The 20345-nt window shown below is 55.3% G+C and overlaps 1 protein-coding gene and 1 pseudogene across 1 annotated transcript in view; one reads left to right on the forward strand and one right to left on the reverse strand.

The window, feature by feature from the left end:
- LOC135292527 (zinc finger protein 135-like) overlaps positions 1–16464 on the forward strand; it is an 88514-nt pseudogene extending 72050 nt beyond the window's left edge.
- A 3459-nt stretch (positions 16465–19923) lies between these two features.
- LOC135292528 (zinc finger protein 271-like) overlaps positions 19924–20345 on the reverse strand; it is a gene marked incomplete at its 5' end in the record, with an annotated part of 31355 nt that continues 30933 nt past the window's right edge. Inside the window, one exon of the mRNA XM_064406718.1 lies at positions 19924–20080. Coding sequence (XP_064262788.1) covers positions 19924–20080 — 157 coding nt within the window. The remainder of the gene's footprint in view (positions 20081–20345) is intronic.

A 20345-nucleotide genomic window follows, 5' to 3' on the forward strand; every position in this document is an offset into this window, starting at 1 on the left:
ATCCCTCTGTGTCTCGGGCAGCTCCTTCTCCAAGGAAAGCAGGTGGGAGTTGGAGCCAAAGAGCTGAAACCTGCAGGTGCAGCCTTGGCTGGAGGGAGCTCAGATTTGCACGAGGCTGCTCTGAGTGCCAGGACTTGGATGGGGGAAATGGTGGGGTGGGGGCAGGGACAGAGTCTGATTGATTGTCAGCCATGACAGGTCTTGATTTTCAAATCTATTCAAACTGCATGAGGAGGTACTTGGATTCAGTGTCAATTGGAAATTGCACATATCCATGTATTAACAGGAAGAAAAACCAAAACAGGACCTAAAAATCTTTTCTCATGGTATTTTTAAATATGATACCTTCAGTTTGAATACCCTTCCAGCCTCTGGAGCAGTAAAATTCAGCAGGAGCCTCTGCAAGTTTCTGAGGATGTCGGAAGCCCCCACTGAGGCCACCCCTGCCCAGAGAGCGTGGGGGAATGGGCAGACAAGGAGAGCATCCCTGGGGCTGGGCCAGCAGAACTCAGAGGCACCAGTGGCTCCAGCTGGGAAATGGAGTGTGGAATGTGGCTGGGAAAGCCCTGCCTGGGCTATGCCAAGCAGGACAGACAAGCCCAGACACTCATCCCTACAAAAATTAATCAAATGTCTCAATAAGACATTAAAAAGTAATTAGAATTGTTTCTGTACTTTGAGTTGGATGCACTGGAGAAATACCAACAAGAGATATTCAATTCACAAAAAACACTTCTCAGTGCATTAACTTGGCCCATTGATTCCATGAGGCCCTACAGTGTCAGAATGGCCCCTTGGTCTCACAGGGCCCCACAGTGTCACCATGGTCCCTTGGTCTCACAGGGCCCCACAGTGTCACCATGGTCCCTTGGTCTCACAGGGCCCCACAGTGTCACCATGGTCCCTTGGTCTCACAGGGCCCCACAGTGTCACAATGGTCCCTTGGTCTCACAGGGCCCCACAGTGTCACCATGGTCCCTTGGTCTCACAGGGCCCCACAGTGTCACCATGGTCCCTTGGTCTCACAGGGCCCCACAGTGTCACCATGGTCCCTTGGTCTCACAGGGCCCCACAGTGTCACCATGGTCCCTTGGTTCCATGGGCCCTGTGCTGCTGCATTCCCCCCTCCCCTTCTCAGGCCGCCCTGCCAGCTCACAAATGCTCCTTGGGCCTCGGCCTTGGCCAACAGCCCCTGGGCTCAGCTCCTCTGCAGCTCAGCACAAACACTCTCTGCCCCAGGCACTGCTGTGCCCAACCAGATCCTGGTTTCATCAGGAGCAGCCCTGGGAACTGGTTTTGTTCCCTCAGTGGCACAACATCCCTGTTCTCACAGTGCCAAAGAAAGCTGTTGATGCCAAGTGTGGCCAGGATGAACCATTGCTGTGACTGCAGCCCCTCTCTTGGGGCCCTACAAACAGCGCTGCAAAAGGAGCCCCTTGGAGCTCTCCTGGGCCAGCAACTCCCTCTGAGTGGGGCCTCTCCCAGCCGGGAACTCTCCCGTTTGCTGCACTCGGGGATCCTGAACAGCGAGGGAGCCTGGGCCGATCCCCCCACTCCTCCAGGCTCAACCCTTCACCCGCTGGGGAGATGCCAAAGCATCCACAGGGAGCATTTCCTGCCCTCAGGGGAATTTCTCACAGGTGCCTTGCACTGCCTCTTTGTGTCTGTGTGCACACAGGAGTGCCTGTGCTGGGGAGATGTGGCAGAAATGCTGCTCTCGGGGGGTTGGAGTGCCTTGGATAGCTGAGTCAGTCAGGCCTGTAAGTGAGGTTAAGTCATGAGGAATAACCCAAGTTAAATGCTGCTAGGAGTTGTTCTTATGCTAAGTTCTTATGCTTAATATAAGTAATAAGCTGAGTTAAATACTGTTGAGTGTTATTCTTCTGTTAAATTGCTAAGTCAAGGGTTACAAGTTAGGTTAAATACTATTAAGCTCTGTTCTTTTCCTATATTGTAAAGTTGAAGGGATCAGTAGGTTAAGATATAAGTTAAGTCTTTTTAAGTTTGAGCTCTGTAAGCTTTTGGGTCGTATTCCTTTTATCCTTGCCCTCACAAGGCAAGGATATCCTTGTCCTTGTATCACATACAGGAACAGTTCTCAGTTCACTTCTGGTTTGATTGCCTGGATTTTGTTTGGTTTTTTAGTTACTTTGTTTCCTTGTTGTGCCTGAAGTGTCCAGTCAGGAGCAGAGTGACTCTTGCCAAGGAACTTTGTGGTGATGTTGCTTAATATTAAATCTGGTTTTTGCTGATCCCTTGCTGGGGATTTTCTCAGCACTCTCAAGCCCTCATTCGTAACAGGGTGAAGGACCCCTGGCCCAGGCTCTGGCCCTGGGGGACACAGGGATACTGTTGGGGGTCCCTGTCCCCCTGTCCCACCCCCAAAGCCCCAGCCCCCCGTCCCCGTGTCAGGCTCTGGGGTCGATCTCGTGGAACATCCTCTGGGGGAGGCTGCGGCGCCGGGGGCGGGGGGACCCGGGGGGACAGGGGACCCCACTGTGCACGAGCAGTGTTGGACTGCTCTGGGGGAACTGTGAGGGGGGGCTGGGGCAGAGTGACCTCCCCAGTGACCTCACACAGCCCCTGTGATGTCACACAGCCCATTTGTGATGTCCCAGCCCACATTATGATGTCACGTTTAATGTTATGATATTACACAACCTACCCTGGCATGTCACACAGCCATTCTGTGATGTCACATCCCGTCTGTGATGTCACACAGTTACCCTGTGATGGCCGATTCCATTTTATGATGTTCAGTCTATGATGTCACAGAGCCTACTCTATGATGTCACAGGCAACTCAGTGATGACACACACAACTGCTCTGTGATGTCACAAAGCCCTTTCACGATATCACAGGGCCAGTGCTGGGATATAAGTTTCTGATATCATAAAGCTGCTCTGTGATGTCACGGAAGATTTGGTGATGTCACAAAGTCACCCTGTGATGTCACAGTCTGTTCTGTGATGTCACACCTGGCTCTATGATGTTGCGCCATCACCCAGTGCTGTCACAACCCACTCTCTGATGTCAGAGGGCCACCCTCCATGATGGCAGACTCTGCTCCATGGCCTCACATCCCACTCTGTGACATAACAGACAGTTCTGTGATGTCACAACACCGTCAGTGATGTCACAACACCCTCAGTGATGTCACAAAACCCTCTCTGTGATGTCATGCTGCCACTCTGTAATGTCACAGCACATACTTTGACCTCACAATCTGCTCTATGATGTCATACTGCCATGCCATGATGTCACAGCCTGCTCTGTGATGTCACACAATCCCCTCTATGATGCTGGAGCTGCCCAGTGACCTCACACAACAAACTGTGATGTCATAGCCCAACCTGTGACCTCACACAGCCCACTCTGTGCTGTCACACAGCCCCTTGCTGACATCACAGCTGCTCTGTGCCTCTAGGACACAGCCACAGAGGTGCCGCTGTGACACAGCCCCCTCTGGGACATCCCCCAGCCCCTGCCAGTGCTGAGCCCTGTCAGCTCTGTCTGTGCCCTGCTGGTGTCCCTGAGCTGCCCTGGCAGTGCCCCAGCCCTGCTGGGCTGTGCCCAGGAGCTGCTCCTGGCCAGAGCTGTCTCTCTGCAGCGCTGCCCTTGCCAGGAGCTGCCTCTGGGCCAGGAGCTCGGCCCAGCTCAGCAGCACAGACACAGCACCAGGACTTTAATGACCCTCTGGGGCTTTGGTACTCTTTGCATCAGACTCAGTGCCTCAGAATGTGCTCAAAAAACTTCTCAGAGACTCAAAAGGGAGTGAAACACTGAAGTTTCTCATACTTAAAATAAATCCTTTTGAGGAACAGGACCAAAAAAGTATCCCCATGTTCCAGGTAAAGCAGAACACTGGAGGCAGTGATGACAGCTGGGGACAAGCAAGGAAAAGGTGTTTCTGATGCTGAGAAAACCTGTGCCTCTGTCCCTGCAGGCTGTCGTCATCCCCCGGCTGCCCCACCTGGCTGGCCCCTTCCTTTGCTGACAGCTCTGCCTCCTGCCTGCCTCTGCCGGCCACACAAAGCCTTGGGCTGCTCCAGGCTTCTTCTGGGGGATGTGTTGCATCACAGCCCTGCCCTGGGAGGGAAATTCCTTTCTCCTCATGTCCAGTCTGGGCCTCCCCAGCTGCCCCTGTGTTGTGTTCCACCACAGTGAGGGGCGCAACAATTCCCTCAGGGCCCAGAGTCTCAGACCTCAGGCAGGCACCGATGACCAACAGGGAAAGGAAGGCAACAGGATGGATCTTGTTTAGCAAAACCCAGGATCCTTTATTGTGCCAGGGAACCAAGAGAAGAAATGAAGGGGGTGGGGTCATGGGTTTAGAGGTGAAGTTTAGGGTCAGGGTCTAATAGCAGAAGGAGCAGGGGACTGGAAATGGGTGGGTCAAGGAGGACAACCAAAACAAAAATCTAAGCTGGAGACATTGCAGTAGAATTTAAACCAATGAGGGTACAGAAAAGGAAGAACATTCTGGGGCCATTCCTTATTTGACCAGATGGGGTAGAGTGTCTTTTCCCGGGATTGCAGAGGCACACCCCACAGGGTGGAGGGGTGGAATCTGCTTTCAATTACACCCCTCGCCCAATGGTGTCTGTCTGGGTAGAATCCCTACTTCATGGGGCAGGGGCACTCCACACCCTTGGTGCCATTATTTCTTTCTCTAGCTGCTTTTTACAAGAAAAACTCCTCTCTGATACCATCCTTCACTCCCTCCCAGGCTATTCCTGTTCTGTCCTCAGTCTCAACACCACTGAGCCCAGAGCCATCAGCCTCTCCCTGCTGGTTATGTGATGAGGCCTCCAAACCCCATCTTGGGAGATTTTTCAGTCTTCTCCATGGTCTGTGAAAATGGAAAAATAGTGGTCAAAGTTATTTTCTCCCAAATCTTGCAGTGACAGGATGAGGGCCAACATCTTTCAACTGAATGAGGGTGGATTTACATTTGTTAAAAGGAGGAAATATTTTACAATGATGAGAGTGGCCCAAAACTGCAACTGTTTTTCCAGAGAATTGTCCAAGAGCAGGAGTTTTGTGCAGCCTGACATAGCGAAACCCTTTCCCCTCCCCAAGAACAGAATTCCTGTTGTGTGGGTTCTCTGATGTGCTGGGTGCCCTCACTACGCTTCTGGCCAGAATGTCTGCTGAGGGCAGCCAGGCTGCTGCAGGGCAGTGACCTCACAGCCATCACCATGGCAGCCCTGTCCCCTGGGCCTGGCTCTGCCCTTTCCTCTGCCCCTGCCTTGTCTCTGCTGGCATGAAGAGTTTTGTCATAAATATCTTGTCCCCAAGGTGCTGGGGCCAATGGCTTCCCAGGCAGGCTCCTGGAGCAGAAGTGGCTTTTCAGAGCCCAGGCAGAAATGAGCCCTGAGGCAGCAGCTCTGCAGTGCTGGCCACCAGGCCGGGCTGCCAAGGGAGGCTTCTGGCCATGCCCTGCAAGCAGCTGCTGCTGCCAAGGTGCCTTTGGTGCCTCAGGCTCTGCCTGGCACAGCTGCCAGCACGGCACTCTGCCCTTGTGCCCGAGCCCTTCCCTGTGCTGGGGCTGGCCTGGGGCTTTTCCCGCAGCGGGACCTGCCCTGCTCCTGGCACAGGAAAGGCAGTTCCTGCTGGAGCAGGAGGAACTGCCAGGGGCTCCAACAACTCCAGCAAGACTCTGTTGACATCAAAATTGCTTCCTAGATCACTATATTCTAATAATTGTTATATCTCCTGTACTGTGGAGTAAATAACTATCTTTTTAAAAATTTAATCTGTGGTGTAAACAAACCATTCTGTCAAATCATGATCAGAATCAATCAGAGCTGTATTTATATAAATTTATCTAGAATTCCATCGATAATCCTGTGGGACAAATTGCATTAAGGTTCAATTCTACCTGTCCAATCTTTTACACCTTTGACAAAGTCTGGGGCTGGGATTGGATCCAGCCACTCCCACTCTCCTGTACTAAAATAAATTTTGGAAGTCGAGGGGCCCTGCAGGGGTTTGAGGATCCATGGTGGCTGTTGGGTGTCATTTCTCCATCTCATGAATCTGCAGGAGTTTCTCCAATAAAGAAATAAAGCTTTTGCCTGAAGCTGCCACTGTGCCCATGACAGGAACCCCTGGGAGTGTCTGGGACATCCCGGCTCTTTGGCAGCCTGGGGACTGCTGGGATGTCACCGTGGAGCCCCCGTCAGTGCCTGTGACAGATCGGTGCCTTTGCAGCCCCAGGTGCCATGGGATGTCACCATGGAATGGCTGTGACTGGCTCTGATCACACGGCCCTTTACCATCCCCAGAAACCCCTGGGAGGTGTCCATGGAGCCCCTGTCTCTGCCTGTGACATTCCAGCTCTTGAACAGCCTGGAGACTCTTGGAAAGTCCCCATGGAATCCTTCTGAGTGCCTGTGACAAATGTGATCCTTGGCAGGCAACCATCACCAGCCCCCTGTTGCTGTGCTCAGTTTCCATAGCAACCATCCTCAGCCCCCTGTTGCTGTGCTCAGTTTCCATAGCAACCATCCTCAGCCCCCTGTTGCTATGGTCAGTTTCCATGGCAACCATCCCCAGCCCCCTGCTGCTATGGTCAGTTTCCATGGCAACCATCCCCAGCCCCCTGTTGCCATGCTCAGTCCCTCGGCAGCTCCATGCAGACCCCATGCCAGGGGTGGGTGCCATGGACACCAGCTCAGGCCTGCAGCCAGAGCCCGTTGCCATGGCAACCATTGGCAGCCCCATCCCCAGGGTCACGGGATCCCAGATCCACAGAATTGGCTGAGCTGGGAGGGACCCATCAGGATCCTGGAGTCCAACTGCTGGCCCTGCACGGGACACCCCAACAATGCCAGCCTGGGCCTGGCAGCGCTGTCCAAACGCTGCTGGAGCTCAGAGAGCCCTGGAGCTGGGAGCCTTCCCTGGGGAGCCTGGGCACTGCCCCAGCAGCCTCTGGGCAAAAACCTTTTCCTGAGATCCAACCTGAGCCTGCCCCGACTCAGCTGCAGCCGTTCCCTCCAGTCCTGTCCCTGGGCACCAGAGGGAAGAGGTTCCCACAGCCCCAGCCAGGGACCCGCTCCCAAGGCTGTTGCCATGGCCACCAGGGCTGGGACCATCTGGGATGCTCGGTTTCCATGGGCCAGGGTTCAGGAATGGGATTCCCCAATTTCCTGCTCCCGCTAAAACCGCGCTGCTGCTCGCTGCCCTCCCGCTTCCCATGGAAAGAAAAAAAGGCAAAGATCCCAGGCTGGGATAAGAACAATTTACTGGGAACAGCAATGAGATAAGGAACAAACAGGAAAAAAAGCAATATTGATAACTGAAGGGATAAGAAAAACTATTTACAGGGAAAACTACAACATCACCACTGAGTGGCTCTTCCTGGCCACGTATTTCCTCCTGCCTGGAAAAAGGACACCTTTCTCCTCAGGGAGAGAGAGAGAGTCCCTTTCCTGCCCCTGGCAATGACCTGAGGTGGGAGTGAGTGTAATGACACGGCTCTGGCCAGACCCTCTTGTTCTTCAATCCCACATCAGGTCATTAGCAGGGGCAGGAAAAGTGACAAGTGTCTTCCCACCATGGATCACAGGGAACATGGATCAGCAAGTCTCTTCCCAATGCGGGTTCTCCAATGGGGGATGAAGCTGGAGCAGCACACGAGGCTCTTCCCACACTCAGGGCACTTGCAGGACTTCCCTTACTGGTGACTCTGTTGGTGTTTGGTCAAGTTAGAGCTGTGGGTAAAGCTCTTCCCACACTGGGGACACTCGTAGGGCCTCTCCCCACTGTGGATGCACCGGTGCCTGGCGAAGTTTGAGTTGCAGTTGAAGCCCTTTCTGCAGTCTGGGCAGCGGAAGGGCCGCTCCTCTGTGTGAATCCATTGATGCTGGAGGAGACTGGAGCTGGTCTGAAACCTCTTCTGACACTCGGGACAGTCATAGGGCCTCTCCCCGGTATGGATGCGTTAGTGAGTGATGAGCTCAGAGCTGCACCTGAAGCCTTTCCCACACTCCCCACACTCGTAGGGCCGTTCCCCAGTGTGGCTCCTCTGGTGCACGATCAGGCTGGTGATCCACCAGAAGCTCTTCCCACACTCCAAGCACCTGTGAGGCTTCTCCCCATCAGGAACCCACTCATGGACCACCAGCTCCAAGCTCTGGCTGAAGCTCTGTCCACCTTCCTGGCACAGGGTGGATCTTTACTCCTCAGAGCAACCTGGGCTGCGTTTGCAGCCCCTCCTCGTGCGGCATCTCCGGGGCTTTTCCTCCCCGTTGGGTTCCTGCGCCGTGGAGCCGCTCAAAACGGCCTCTGCCACGAGGTTCTGCCGCGGGGATTTGTCCTCCCTGCTCTCCATCCTCAGCTCCTGCTCTGGGGGAGGAAGGACAAGGACAGGATGGCATTTGCCTCCGTGCCACAAGCAAGGGCAAGGAGATGCCCCCAGACTGTCCTGCAGCCGGGGCCCTGCTGGGCTGGGAGATGGAGCAGGAGAGAGGGGAAAGGGGCACTGACTTCCTCCTCACCTGCTTGCATGTTCTGGGGCATTTTCCTCACAGCCTCAATGGGGGTTGGCAATGGAAATCCTGGTTTGAGGAAAACAAAGGATGAGCACATTGAGTTTGAAGGTCCCTCTGCCCAAGTCACTCTCAACAAGTCACCAGCGACCTAGGCTCCAGAAAAACCTCCCAAACACCACGAGTCAGCCCAGAAAAACCCTCCCCAGGAGTTCCCTGTCCCTGCTCCCTCCCCTCTGGTGTTCCGGGACTCCCCTGTCCCAGCTGCTGGGGTCATGCTTGCATTGGGGGTCCCCCTTCTCCTCGGTGCCCGCCCTCCCCAGCCTGCTGGCAGTCCCAGCAATCCCAAAAGCTGCCCCCTCTTCGCTCCCCATTCAGGGATGCCGGGGCTTTTTGGGCTCCCTTTTGGGCTCCCTTCTCCCCTCATGCTCTGCTCTGGGCTGCAGGGGCTCCAAGGAGTCCCCCCTGCCCCTCTCCAGCCTCTGCAGGCTCCCGCCAATGGCGGCGCTCCCCCCTCTCTGGGCTCCCCACTTTGGGCTCCTGGGGGACACAGGGCTCTGCTCCTCCAGGCTGCCTCTGCCGCCAGCCGCCACCGCCACCCCCCGATGTCCCCCCAAGGGGCCTTTTCCGCTCAGCCTTGCACTTCTTCATTCTCCAAACATCCCCCCAAAAAACCCAACTGGGAGGAACTGGGAGTGACTGGGAACATGCTGGTGGTCACTGGAACAAACTGGGCTTCTACTGGGATCAACTGGGATCACGCTGGAGGTGACTGGGATCATCCTGGCAGTGAGTGCCACTGCACTGAGGCTGACTGGGAGTGCTTGGCAGCAAATGGGATCATACTGGAAGGAACTGGGAGTGACTGGAACAAAAGGGAGGATGAAAGAGAGCCACTGGAACCATGTGGAGCACAACTGGTTCATACTGGCAGGGACTGGGAGCACACTGGGCTCATCTTTGGATCATACTGGGAGGGACTGGACTAATACTGGGAGAATCTGAGAGCGACTGGGAACACACCCTGCACATCATCCCCCATACTGGGCCTGACTGGGAGCAACTGGGATTATACTGGGACCACACTGGGAGGGCTGGCATGTGACTGGGATCCAGCTGGAGCTTCCTGGGATCATATTGGGGTTGAAAGGGAGTGACTGGGATCACACTTTGGCCTACTGGGAGCACCTGAGAGAAACTGGGATCATGCTGCAAGCAAACTGGAGGAACTGGGCAGGACTGGATGCATGCTGGAGGCAGCTGGGATATTCTGGGCATGACTGGGGGATCACACTGGGAGAACTGACACCTTCCTGGGGCCACTGGCAGCGCCTGGAAATGACTGCAGACATGCTGGGACAAGTTTGGAAACGTTGGGGTGTTTTGTGGATTTTGGGGGTGTTTGGATTTTGGGGGTTTTATTGGTGCTTTTGGAGAGGTGTTTTTTTGAGGGGATTGGGGTTTTATTGAAAATTTTGGGGTTTTTTTTGTATTTTGGAAGGTTTTACGGGTATTTTGTTGGCAGTTTTTGCGATTTTCATAAATTCTGGGGGTTTTATTGGGATTTTTAGGAGATTTTGAGGTGTTTATTGGAATTGTGGAGGCATTTAGTGGGATTTATTTGGGATTTGGGTTTTTTGGCAGTTTGGGGTTTTTTGGATGTTTTGGTGGGATTTAGGGGAGTTTTGTGAGGTTTTTTGGGTGTTGCTCTGATTTCTTTGGGTCTTTGGGGAGATTTTGCAAGATTTTTTAGGGGACATTTTTGGGGGGATTTGTGGGGTTTCATCAGGATTTTGGGGGTTCTTGGGATTTCAAAAGATTTTGTGGGCTTTTATTGGGATTCTAGGGTGTTCTAATGGGATTTTGTGAGATTTATTTCGGATTCCATGAATTTCATTGGGACTTTTGGAGCTTTAAAGGAGATTAAGGAGATTTTGATGCCTCTCAGCCCTTCTGCAAACCCTGGCACAACCCCAAAGACCCCAGACGCCTAAATGCCCCAGAAATTCCACTAAAAATCCCAAAATTTCCAAGAAATTACAACAGGATCCTCCAAAACCCCAGAGAATCCCACAAAATCCCAGTGAAACCCACCAAAACTCAAAAACCTCCCCAAAATTTCACTAAACCCCCTCAAAAATCAACCCCCCCAACCCCAATAAAATCCCCCAAAATCCAAAACTCCCCAAATCTACAAAACCCCCAAAATCCCATAACCCCCCCTGAAACACAATAATTCTCTCCAAAACCTCTATAATTCCCCCTGAACTTCCATCAAATACCCAATAAAGCCCTAAAAAGCCCCAAGATAATCCCCAAAACACTCCCAAAATTGCATTAAAATTGCCCCAAAATGCCCCAAATCCCAAAATTCCCCCCAAAATCCCCCCAGACTCTCTGGGGCCGTCCTGGATCAGGGGCACCGGCCGGTGGAACAGGAGCCACCTCAGGGGCCCTCGGAGCTCTGTGGGGAGGGGGCACCATGGGAGACCCCCAGAAACGGGAGGGGGGGGCCAGGGAACCCCCAGGATCCCCAAATCTCCTCCGGGAACCCCAAATCCCCCTGAAAAGCCCCCAAGGTTGGCCCAGGACCACCCTGGAACCCCAAAGTCCCCCCAGCACCCCCAGGACCCCCCTCGAGACCCCTCTCAGGACCCCTCCCCACCCCCAGATCCCCCCACAGTGCCCCAGGACCCCTCCCCAGACCCTCCCTGACCCCTCACGATCCCCCAGCCAAGACCCCTCCCCAGACCCCGCCCCACACCCCGGAACCCTCCCCAAAGCCCCCCCGGAACCCTCCCCAGACCCCCCCGATCCCCTCTCAGCCGCTCCCGGCCCTGTCCCGGCCGCCTCAGCAGCTCCCGGAGCGCTCCGGCCGCTCCCAGCGCCGCCCCCGCTCTCTGCAGCGCCCGGCACCGCCACCGCCGCTGCGGCTCGCCTCTGATTGGCTGCAGCGGCGCGGGGAGGCGGGCGCTGCTGAGGGGAGCCGCGCCCTCATTGGCTGGTTCGGGGCGGGGCGCGCCGCTATTGGCTGGGGAGCCCGTGCACGCGGCGGAGGCGGGAGATTCAGAGGCGCGCGCGGCTGAGGAGGGCGCTGAGGGGAAACTGGGGGGGTTTGGGGCGGTCTGAGGAGAAATTGGGGATTTTGGGGAGATTGACGGGAAATAGGGGGGTGTGCGGTGGGTTTGGGGGGAGTGAGGGGGTCTGAGGGGGCTTTGGTGGGTCTGAGAAGGCTTTGGGGATCTTTGGGGGCAGCTTGAGAGGGTCTGGAGCGTTCTCAGGTGGGTTTAGGGGGATCTGAGGGGAATTGGGAGGGTCTGAGGGTGTTTTGGGGGATTGTGGGAGGAGCTGGGGAGCTCTGGGGGGTTCTGAGGTGCATCTGGGGGGCTTTAGCGGAGTGTGAGGGGATTTCCCAGGGTTTGGCGGGGATTTAGAGTCTGAGGGGGATTTGGGGCAGTCTGATGGATTTGAGGGGGCCTCAGGTGGGTCTGGGGTCAATTTTGTGGGGAACTGGGGGGTCTGAGGGTCCCGGGAAGGTTTTGGGGGTCCAGGGTGATCCAGGGCCAACCTTGGGGGGGTTTGGGGCTCCCGGAGGGGTCCTGGGGGAGATTTGGGGGTCCCGGGGGGTCCCAGGCCCCCCCTGAACCGGGGTCTGGGGGTTTCGGGGCGAGGGGGCACAACAGGGGTTCCACCCCCCCCTCCTCCTGTTTCTGGGGGTCTCCCATGGTGCCCCCTCCCCACAGAGCTCCGAGGGCCCCTGAGGTGGCTCCTGTTCCACCGGCCGGTGCCCCTGATCCAGGACGGCCCCAGAGAGTCTGGGGGGTTCTGGGGGGCATTTTTGGGATTTTGTGGCAATTTTGATGCAATTTTAGCAGGGTTTTGGGGATTATCTTGGGGCTTCTTTAGGGCTTTACTGGGTATTTGATGGAAGGTCAGGGGGAATTCTAGAGGTCTTGGAGAGAAATCAAACCAAAGCCAAAACCTTGTGTTTTGGGGGGTTATGGGATTTTGGGGGTTTTGTGGATTTGGGGAGTTTTGGATGTTGGTGGATTTTATTGGGATTGGGGAGGTTGGTTTTTCAGGGGGTTTAGTAAAATTTTGGGGAGTTTTTTTTTAGTTTTGGTGGGTTTCACTGGGATTTTGTGGGATTCTCTGGGGTTTTGGAGGATCCTATTGTAATTTCTTGAGGAATTTGGGATGTTTAGCGGAATTTGTGGGGGATTTGGGAGTCTGGGGCCTTTGGGGTTGTGCCAGGGTTTGCAGAAGGGCTGGGAGGCATCAAAATCTCCTTAAAAGCCCCAAAGGTCCCAATAAAACTCATGAAATCTGAAATAAATCTCACAAAATCCCATTAGAACACCCTAGAATCCCAATAAAAGCCTACAAAGTCTTTTGAAATCCCAATAATGCCCAAAATCCTGATGAAACCCTGCTAATCCCCCAAAAAATGTCCCAAAAACCATAAAAATCCCACAAAATCTCACCTGAAGACCCAAAGTAATCATGACAACAACCAAAAAACCCCACAAAACCCCAAAAAGCCTACCAAAACTCTCAAAAAAACCTCAAATCCCCAATGAATCCCACGAAAAGCCCTCACAATTCCAGTGAAATGCCTCAAAATCTCCTAGAAATCCCAATAAAACCCCCAGAATTTATGAGAAGCCAAAAAAATCCCCAGCAAAATCTCAGTAAAACCTCCCATATTACAAAAAACTAAAAAAAATTCAATAAACCCCCAAACATCCCCAGAACAACACACCCCACAAGGCGCCAATAAAACCCCCAAAATCCAAAGCCCCCCCAAAATCCACAAAACCCCCCAACATTTCCCAGCATGTCTGCAGTCATTTCCAGGCGCCGCCAGTGGCCCCAGGAAGGTGTCAGTTCTCCCAGTGTGATCCCCCAGTCATGCCCAGAATATCCCAGCTGCCTCCAGCATGCATCCAGTCCTGCCCAGTTCCTCCAGTTTGCTTGCAGCATGATCCCAGTTTCTCTCAGGTGCTCCCAGTAGGCCAAAGTGTGATCCCAGTCACTCCCTTTCAACCCCAATATGATCCCAGGAAGCTCCAGCTGGATCCCAGTCACATGCCAGCCCTCCCAGTGTGGTCCCAGTATAATCCCAGTTGCTCCCAGTCAGGCCCAGTATGGGGGATGATGTGCAGGGTGTGTTCCCAGTCGCTCTCAGATTCTCCCAGTATTAGTCCAGTCCCTCCCAGTATGATCCAGAGATGAGCCCAGTGTGCTCCCAGTCCCTGCCAGTATGAACCAGTTGTGCTCCACATGGTTCCATTGGCTCTCCTTCACCCTCCCTTTTGTTCCAGTCACTCCCAGTATCTCCCAGTGTATCCCAGGTCCCTCCAGCATGTTGCCAGTCCCTCCCATTATTCCCCAGTATGATCCCATTTGCTGCCAAGCACTCCCAGTCAGCCTCAGTGCAGTGGCACTCACTGCCAGGATGATCCCAGTCACCTCCAGCATGATCCCAGTTGATCTCAGTAGAAGCCCAGTTGTTTCCAATCCCTCCCAGCACACAGCCAGCCACTCCCAGTTGCTGCTGGCATGATCCCAGTTGCTCCCAGCTGCTCCCAGTCACCCTCAGCATAATGCCAGTCACTCCCAGTAGATCCCATTTGCCCCTACCATGGTCTCAATTGCCTCTGCAGGCTCCTGCTCACTCCCAGTATGATCCCAGAATGATATCAGTACAAAGCCAGTACAGTCCGAGTGTGATTCCAGTATGATCCCAGAACAAACCCAGTAGAGTCCCAGTCACTCCCAGTATGATGCCAGCAGAGCCCAGTCCCTGGCAGTGCTGCCAGCGCTGGGATCCCGCAGCCCTCTGTGCGTTCCCCCCTCCCGGCTGTGCCGAGAGGAGCCCCAAGGGCTGGCAGTGCCCAGGCAGGCTCCCCAGCAGGGCCCAGTTTGGATGTGGGGCCCCCAGTTGTCGCAGTTTGCCTCTCCTTTTGCCCGGGCCGGCTTCCCCCCTTCTCCGCAGCGGCCGGGAGCAGCCGAGAGCCCCGCGCTGCCCGTGCCGAGCTGTGCCGGCTCCAGCCCCGCTCCTGCCGCGGGCTGCGAGGGCTCCGGGAACGGGGCAGCGAGGGGGTCGCTGCTGCTGCGGGAGGAGGAGGAGGGAGGGAAGGGGAGGGATGAAGGAGGAGGAGGAGGGTGGGGGGGGAGATGGAAGAGGAAGGGGAAGGCGGAGAGAGAGCAGCCACAGAAGGAGAAGGAGGTGTGCTTAGGGAGGAGAAGGATTAGGAGGAGGCGGGGGATGGAATAGGAGAAGGGGCAGGAAGAGGAAGAGGAGGGACAGAGGCAGATCAAGGCTGAGCAGCAGGAAGCACGCGGTCGAGCCCTCCGTGCATTCGCAGCCCCCACCTGTGGGATCATCGCCCCCATGGCGCTGGTGAGCGGGGAGGGGGAGCTCGGCCCAGATATCCCGGGGGATCTCTGGGCTGGGATTTTTTTGGGGGGATGTTTGGGGAATGAAGAAGTGCAAGGCTGAGCGGAAAAGGCCCCTCGGGGGGATATCGGGGGGGTGGCGGCTGGCGGCAGAGGCAGCCTGGAGGAGCAGAGCCCTGTGTCCCCCAGGAGCCCAAAGTGGGGAGCCCAGAGAGGGGGGAGCGCCGCCATTGGCGGGAGCCTGCAGAGGCTGGAGAGGGGCAGGGGGGACTCCTTGGAGCCCCTGCAGCCCAGAGCAGAGAATGAGGGGAGAAGGGAGCCCAAAAGGGAGCCCAAAAAGGCCCGACATCCCTGAATGGGCAGAATGAAGAGGGGGTAGGTTTTGGGATTGCTGGGACTGCCAGCAGGCTGGGGAGGGCAGGCACCGAGGAAAAGGGGGACCCCCAATGCAAGCGTGACCCCAGCAGCTGGGACAGGGGGAACTCCCAAAGAGCAGTGGGGAGGGACTGGGGTGGGGAACTCCTGGGGAGGGTTTTTCAGCACTGAATCTTGGTGTTTGGGAGGTTTTTCTGGAGCCTAGGTCGCTGGTGACTTGTAGAGATGGACTTGGGAAGAAGGACCTTCAAACTCAACATGCTCATCCCTTGTTTTCCCCAAACCAGGATTTCCCATTGTCACTTCTTGTGAGGTAGTGAGGAAGAGGAAGATGTCCCTGGACATGGAGTCAGGTGAGGAGGAAGTCAGTGCCCCTTTGCCTCTCTCTCCTGCTGCATCTCCCAGCCCAGCACAGCAGAACCTCGTGGCAGAGGCCGTTTTGAGCGGCTCCACGGTGCAGGAACCCAACAGGGAGGAAAAGCCCCGGAGATGCCGCACGAGGAGGGGCTGCAAACGCAGATGGCGGGGATCTGAGAGGGAAAGAGCCAGCCTGGGCCGGGAAGGCGGCCGGAGATGGAGCCAGAGGTCGGAGCTGGTGGTCCACGAGGAGGTTCCTGATGGAGAGAAGCCCCACAAGTGCGAGGAGTGTGGGAAGAGCTTCAGGTGGAACTCCGAACTGATCATCCACCACAGGACCCACACCGGGGAGAGGCCCTACGAGTGTGATCAGTGCAGGAAGAGGTTTCCGAGCAGCTCCGATCTCCTCAAGCACCAGCGCACGCACACAGAGGAGAGGCCCTTCCGCTGCCCCGACTGCGGGCAGGGCTTCAGGCGGAACTCCCATCTTGTCAGACACCGGCGCATCCACACTGGGGAGAGGCCCCACGAGTGTGAGGAATGTGGGAAGAGCTTCACACATCGCGCCAACCTCATCTACCATCAAAAGATCCACTCTGGGGAGAGGCCCTACGAGTGTTCCAAGTGTGGGAAGGGGTTTCGGACCCTCTCCCATCTTTTCCAGCACTATCAGAGTCACACAGAGGAGAGGCCCTTCTGCTGCCCCGACTGCGGGAAGGGATTCAGGCACAACTCCCACCTCGTCAGGCACCGGCGCATCCACACTGGGGAGAGGCCCTACAAGTGTCCCCAGTGTGGGAAGAGCTTCTCCAGCAGCTCTAACTTGACCCAACACCAACGGAGGCACCGGTGAGGGAAGCCCTGCGAGTGCCCCGAGTGCGGGAAGAGCTTCGTGCGCTGCTCCAGCTCCATCCCCCACTGCAGGAGCCACGCTGGGCACAGCCCTGGTGACCCACATTCCCTGTGATCCATGATGGGAACACACCTGGCTGCTTCTCCTTTTGGTTTGGCTTTAATTTTTTTCTGTTCTTCCTCTCTTTGCCCTCCAAAAGGCATGAGGGATGGATCTGTCACCTCAAAACCACTCAAATCCCACTGAAAACAACTGAATTTTAACCCATAAAGGCTCAATCCCTCCTCAAATTGCTTGTTCCCTCCTCAAAAAACTCAGTCCTGGGCCGAACTCACTCAATTCCACAGGCAGCAGGGTGAGATGGGGTTGGAAGGGGATTGGGAGCAGTGGGATCCCAGTTGGGAGTGGTGGGATGGGGATTGTGTGGGGCTGGCTGGGTGGGATGTATTTGACAGCAAATAAAACTTTCAGAGTTACTGATTTCTGTCCCATTCATTTTCAGTCAGTTCTGTTTGCAGAGTGCCTCCTTCTCAGCTGATTAATTTGCTATAAAAATCCCATTTTTTATATCATCTAACCCAAACAATCCAAAAACCAATATCCAAATAAAAGCAGTACAATTACATTTTAAAATATAATTTGAGAGTACTTAAGGGTGTTATTAAAGTTTAATTGTTTGGTTAAAATGTAGGAGAAATTCTAGTGGTGCTTGGTTTTGTATTTAGTATGTTTGTAATATGAATTGTTTTACTAAGGTGTGTTAGATTGTATGTTAGTTTTATCTAATTTATATTAGTTATTGAGTTAAAACTTTCAGCAGGTATTTCCTGGTATACAATTTGTTTATTTTTATTTCTGGATAATGGTATACTAATAGTTGTTGTTTTAGATTGACTCATTATTGGATTATTGTAAGTAGAAGTCAAAGTTATTATATTTCATTTTTATTATAATTTATTTCATTTTAATGATATGTTGTTGATTTAGAATTTTGATGTAATTTATTGATAGGATTGGAAGGAAATTCAAGGACAGGAACAGTTTTTCTCAGCTGGGAATTGGAATTCCAGACCCTGGGATTGTGTGCAGGACCACACAGACTGCGATCAAATATGGACTGGGGCCATGTGGAATGGGACCATACAGATCAGGATGATACAGACTGGGATAAACTGGGTTGAAATTACATGGACTGGGGTGGCACAGGCTGGGGTTGCACAGGCTGGGGTTGCACAGGCTGGGGTTGCACAGGCTGGGGTTGCACACGCCGGGGTTGCACACGCCGGGGTTGCACACACCGGGGTTGCACACACCGGGGTTGCACACACCGGGGTTGCACACACCGGGGTTGCACACGCTGGGTTTGCACACACTGTGGTTGCACACACCGGGGTTGCACACGCCGGGGTTGCACACACCGGGGTTGCACACACCGGGGTTGCACACACTGGGATCAGACGGGCTGGAAAAGCATTGGCTGCCTTTGGCTGCCTTTGGCTCCATCCACGTCTAAAGGCGGCCACATCAAGTTGGCTTCATCCTTCTTGGGGCTCCCCTCCCCCTCTTTCCCCCGCGCTCCCGCCCCTTCCCCATCGTTCCCCCATCCCCAATCCCCTCCCCCGTGTTTGGGTTTGGGGGTTCCAGGCCCTTCCTGCTCCGTTTGGGGGTCCCGACCCCCCTTTGGTTTAATTTGGGGCCCCGTCCCCCTTCTCCCCGCGCCCCCCGCTCCCCCCGCGGCCGGGGGCGCTGCCAGCACCACCAGTGCCACCAGTGCGGCCCCGGCTGCCCCCGCACGCCCCATCCCCATGCCCAGGGTCACCTCCCCCCTCCCCAAATTCCGCTGCCGGGGAGCGCTGGGCGCTGCGGCTCTGCCCGGCAACCGATGAGTCACAGCCGCGCCGGGCGCTGATTGGCTGCACATCGCCGGGCGGGGCCCAAGCGCCGAGCTCCCGCCCGGCAACTGGATCGGCACCAGCGCCGCGCGCTCTGATTGGCCAGCATCTCTTTTGGGCTGGGGGCGGCAGGAGCTGGGCACCCCCAGGAGCCCCTCGGCTTTGGGGCTCTCGATCCCCGCTCGGCCCTCGGGCCGGCCCTGGGGCCACCCCAACACCCCCGCCATGGGCAGGGTCCCGCAGCCCTTCGGAACCGCCAGCAATGGGCTGCGAGCGGCAGCAGCCGCCCCGAAAAGGGATTGAAGGGGCCGGGCCGGCGATGGGGGAGGCTCTGGCCATGGCTCCGCTCCGGCCTGCGCCGGGCTGCCATTGAGGGAGGCTCCGTTCAGCGCCTGCCGAGGGGCTGGCACTGCGGCAGGGGCTGGCACTGCGGAGGGGCCGCGGTTGTGGCCATGGGGCCGGGCCGGGACTGCGGCGGGGTCTCTCCCTGACACTGGGCTCCGCCACTGCCTCAGGGTCTCTCCCCTTCCCGGTCCCGATCCCATTCCTGTTCCCCATCCCGATCCCGCCGCTGTTTCCAGGGAATGGCTCCGATCTCAGCCCCGACCCCAAGCCGGGGGTTCAAACATTGGGGTCAAACACCCCAAATCCTGGGGTCAACTCCCCACAATCCCAAATCCTGGGGGTTCAAACACTGGGGGGTCAAAAACCCCCAAACCCATACTCGAGGATCTCAACCTGCCCCCATGCCCGAACCCCAAATTTTAGGATCAAACTCCCCAAATCCCAGATCCAGGTGTGTCAAAAACCCCCAACCCGCAAAGTGTGGTGTTAAAACCACCAATCCCCAAACTTTGGGGTCAAAGCCCCCCCGATCCCAAACACTGCAGTGTCAAATCCCCCTGATCCCTGATTCAACTTTGGGGTTAAATCCCCCATAATCATGGGGTAAATCCGCCCAGTTCCCAAAAGCTGGGGTTAAATGCCCCTGACCCCAGATCCTGGGGTTTGAACTGGGTGAGGAAAAGGACATTTGGGGTAGGATTGTGGTGAAGAAAGAGGATTTAGGATGGAAAAAAGAGAATTTGGGACAAACAAAGAAGGATTTGGAATGGAAAATGGGATTTGGGGTGGGGAACTGTGGTGGGAAAGGGAAATTTTGGGATTGGAAAAGGGACTTGAGAACACAGAAAGTATTTGAGGTTGAAAAAAGAGGATTTGGGGTCAAAAAAAGAGATTTGGGATGAAAAGAGCTTTTGTGGTTGAAAAAAAGGAAGACTTGGGCCAAAAAAGGGATGACTTGGGATAAAAGAAGGAGGATTAAGGATAAAAGAGGAGGATTTGGGGTGAGCTGACTTCCCTGGGGGAGCAGGGTGGGGGGTTTGGGGAAGCTCAGGACCGTTTTTGGGGCAGTTTTATTTTGGGGTATTTCTATGGCATTTGGGAGCAGTTTTATAGCGTTTAGGGTGTTTTGGGGTGGTTTCTATAGGATTTTTGGGTGTTTCAATGGGATCCAGGGGTGTTTAGGTGGGGTTTGGGGTGCTGTGGGTCACCTTTTGGCGCAGGAGATCTTCCTGGCGCTACTCTGGGTGATGCTGCAGCCCTGCAGGGCCTCGCGGGCGGCGCCCGCCTGCACCTCGGTGTCCAACTGCAGCCAGGCGATGTCGCGGCGCCCGGGCACCAGCGCAGCTCCTGGAACCGGGACCCTGGGATGGGCACGGGGCCAGGAGAGCCCCAGACACCGGGAACGTTCCTGAGAAACCCGGGAACGTTCCCTGAGAAACCTGGGAATGTTCTCTGAGAAACCTGGGAACGTTCCCTGAGAAACCCAGGAATGTTCCCTGAGAAACCTTGGAATGTTCCCTGAGAAACCCGGGAATGATCCCCAAAAAATCCGTGAGTGTTCCCCCCCAAATTGAGAAATGTTCCCCAAAAAATCCAGAATTTCCTTCCCCTGCCAAATCCTGCTAT

Source organism: Passer domesticus, unplaced genomic scaffold, assembly GCF_036417665.1.
Source record: "Passer domesticus isolate bPasDom1 unplaced genomic scaffold, bPasDom1.hap1 HAP1_SCAFFOLD_37, whole genome shotgun sequence".
Lineage (NCBI taxonomy): Eukaryota > Metazoa > Chordata > Aves > Passeriformes > Passeridae > Passer > Passer domesticus.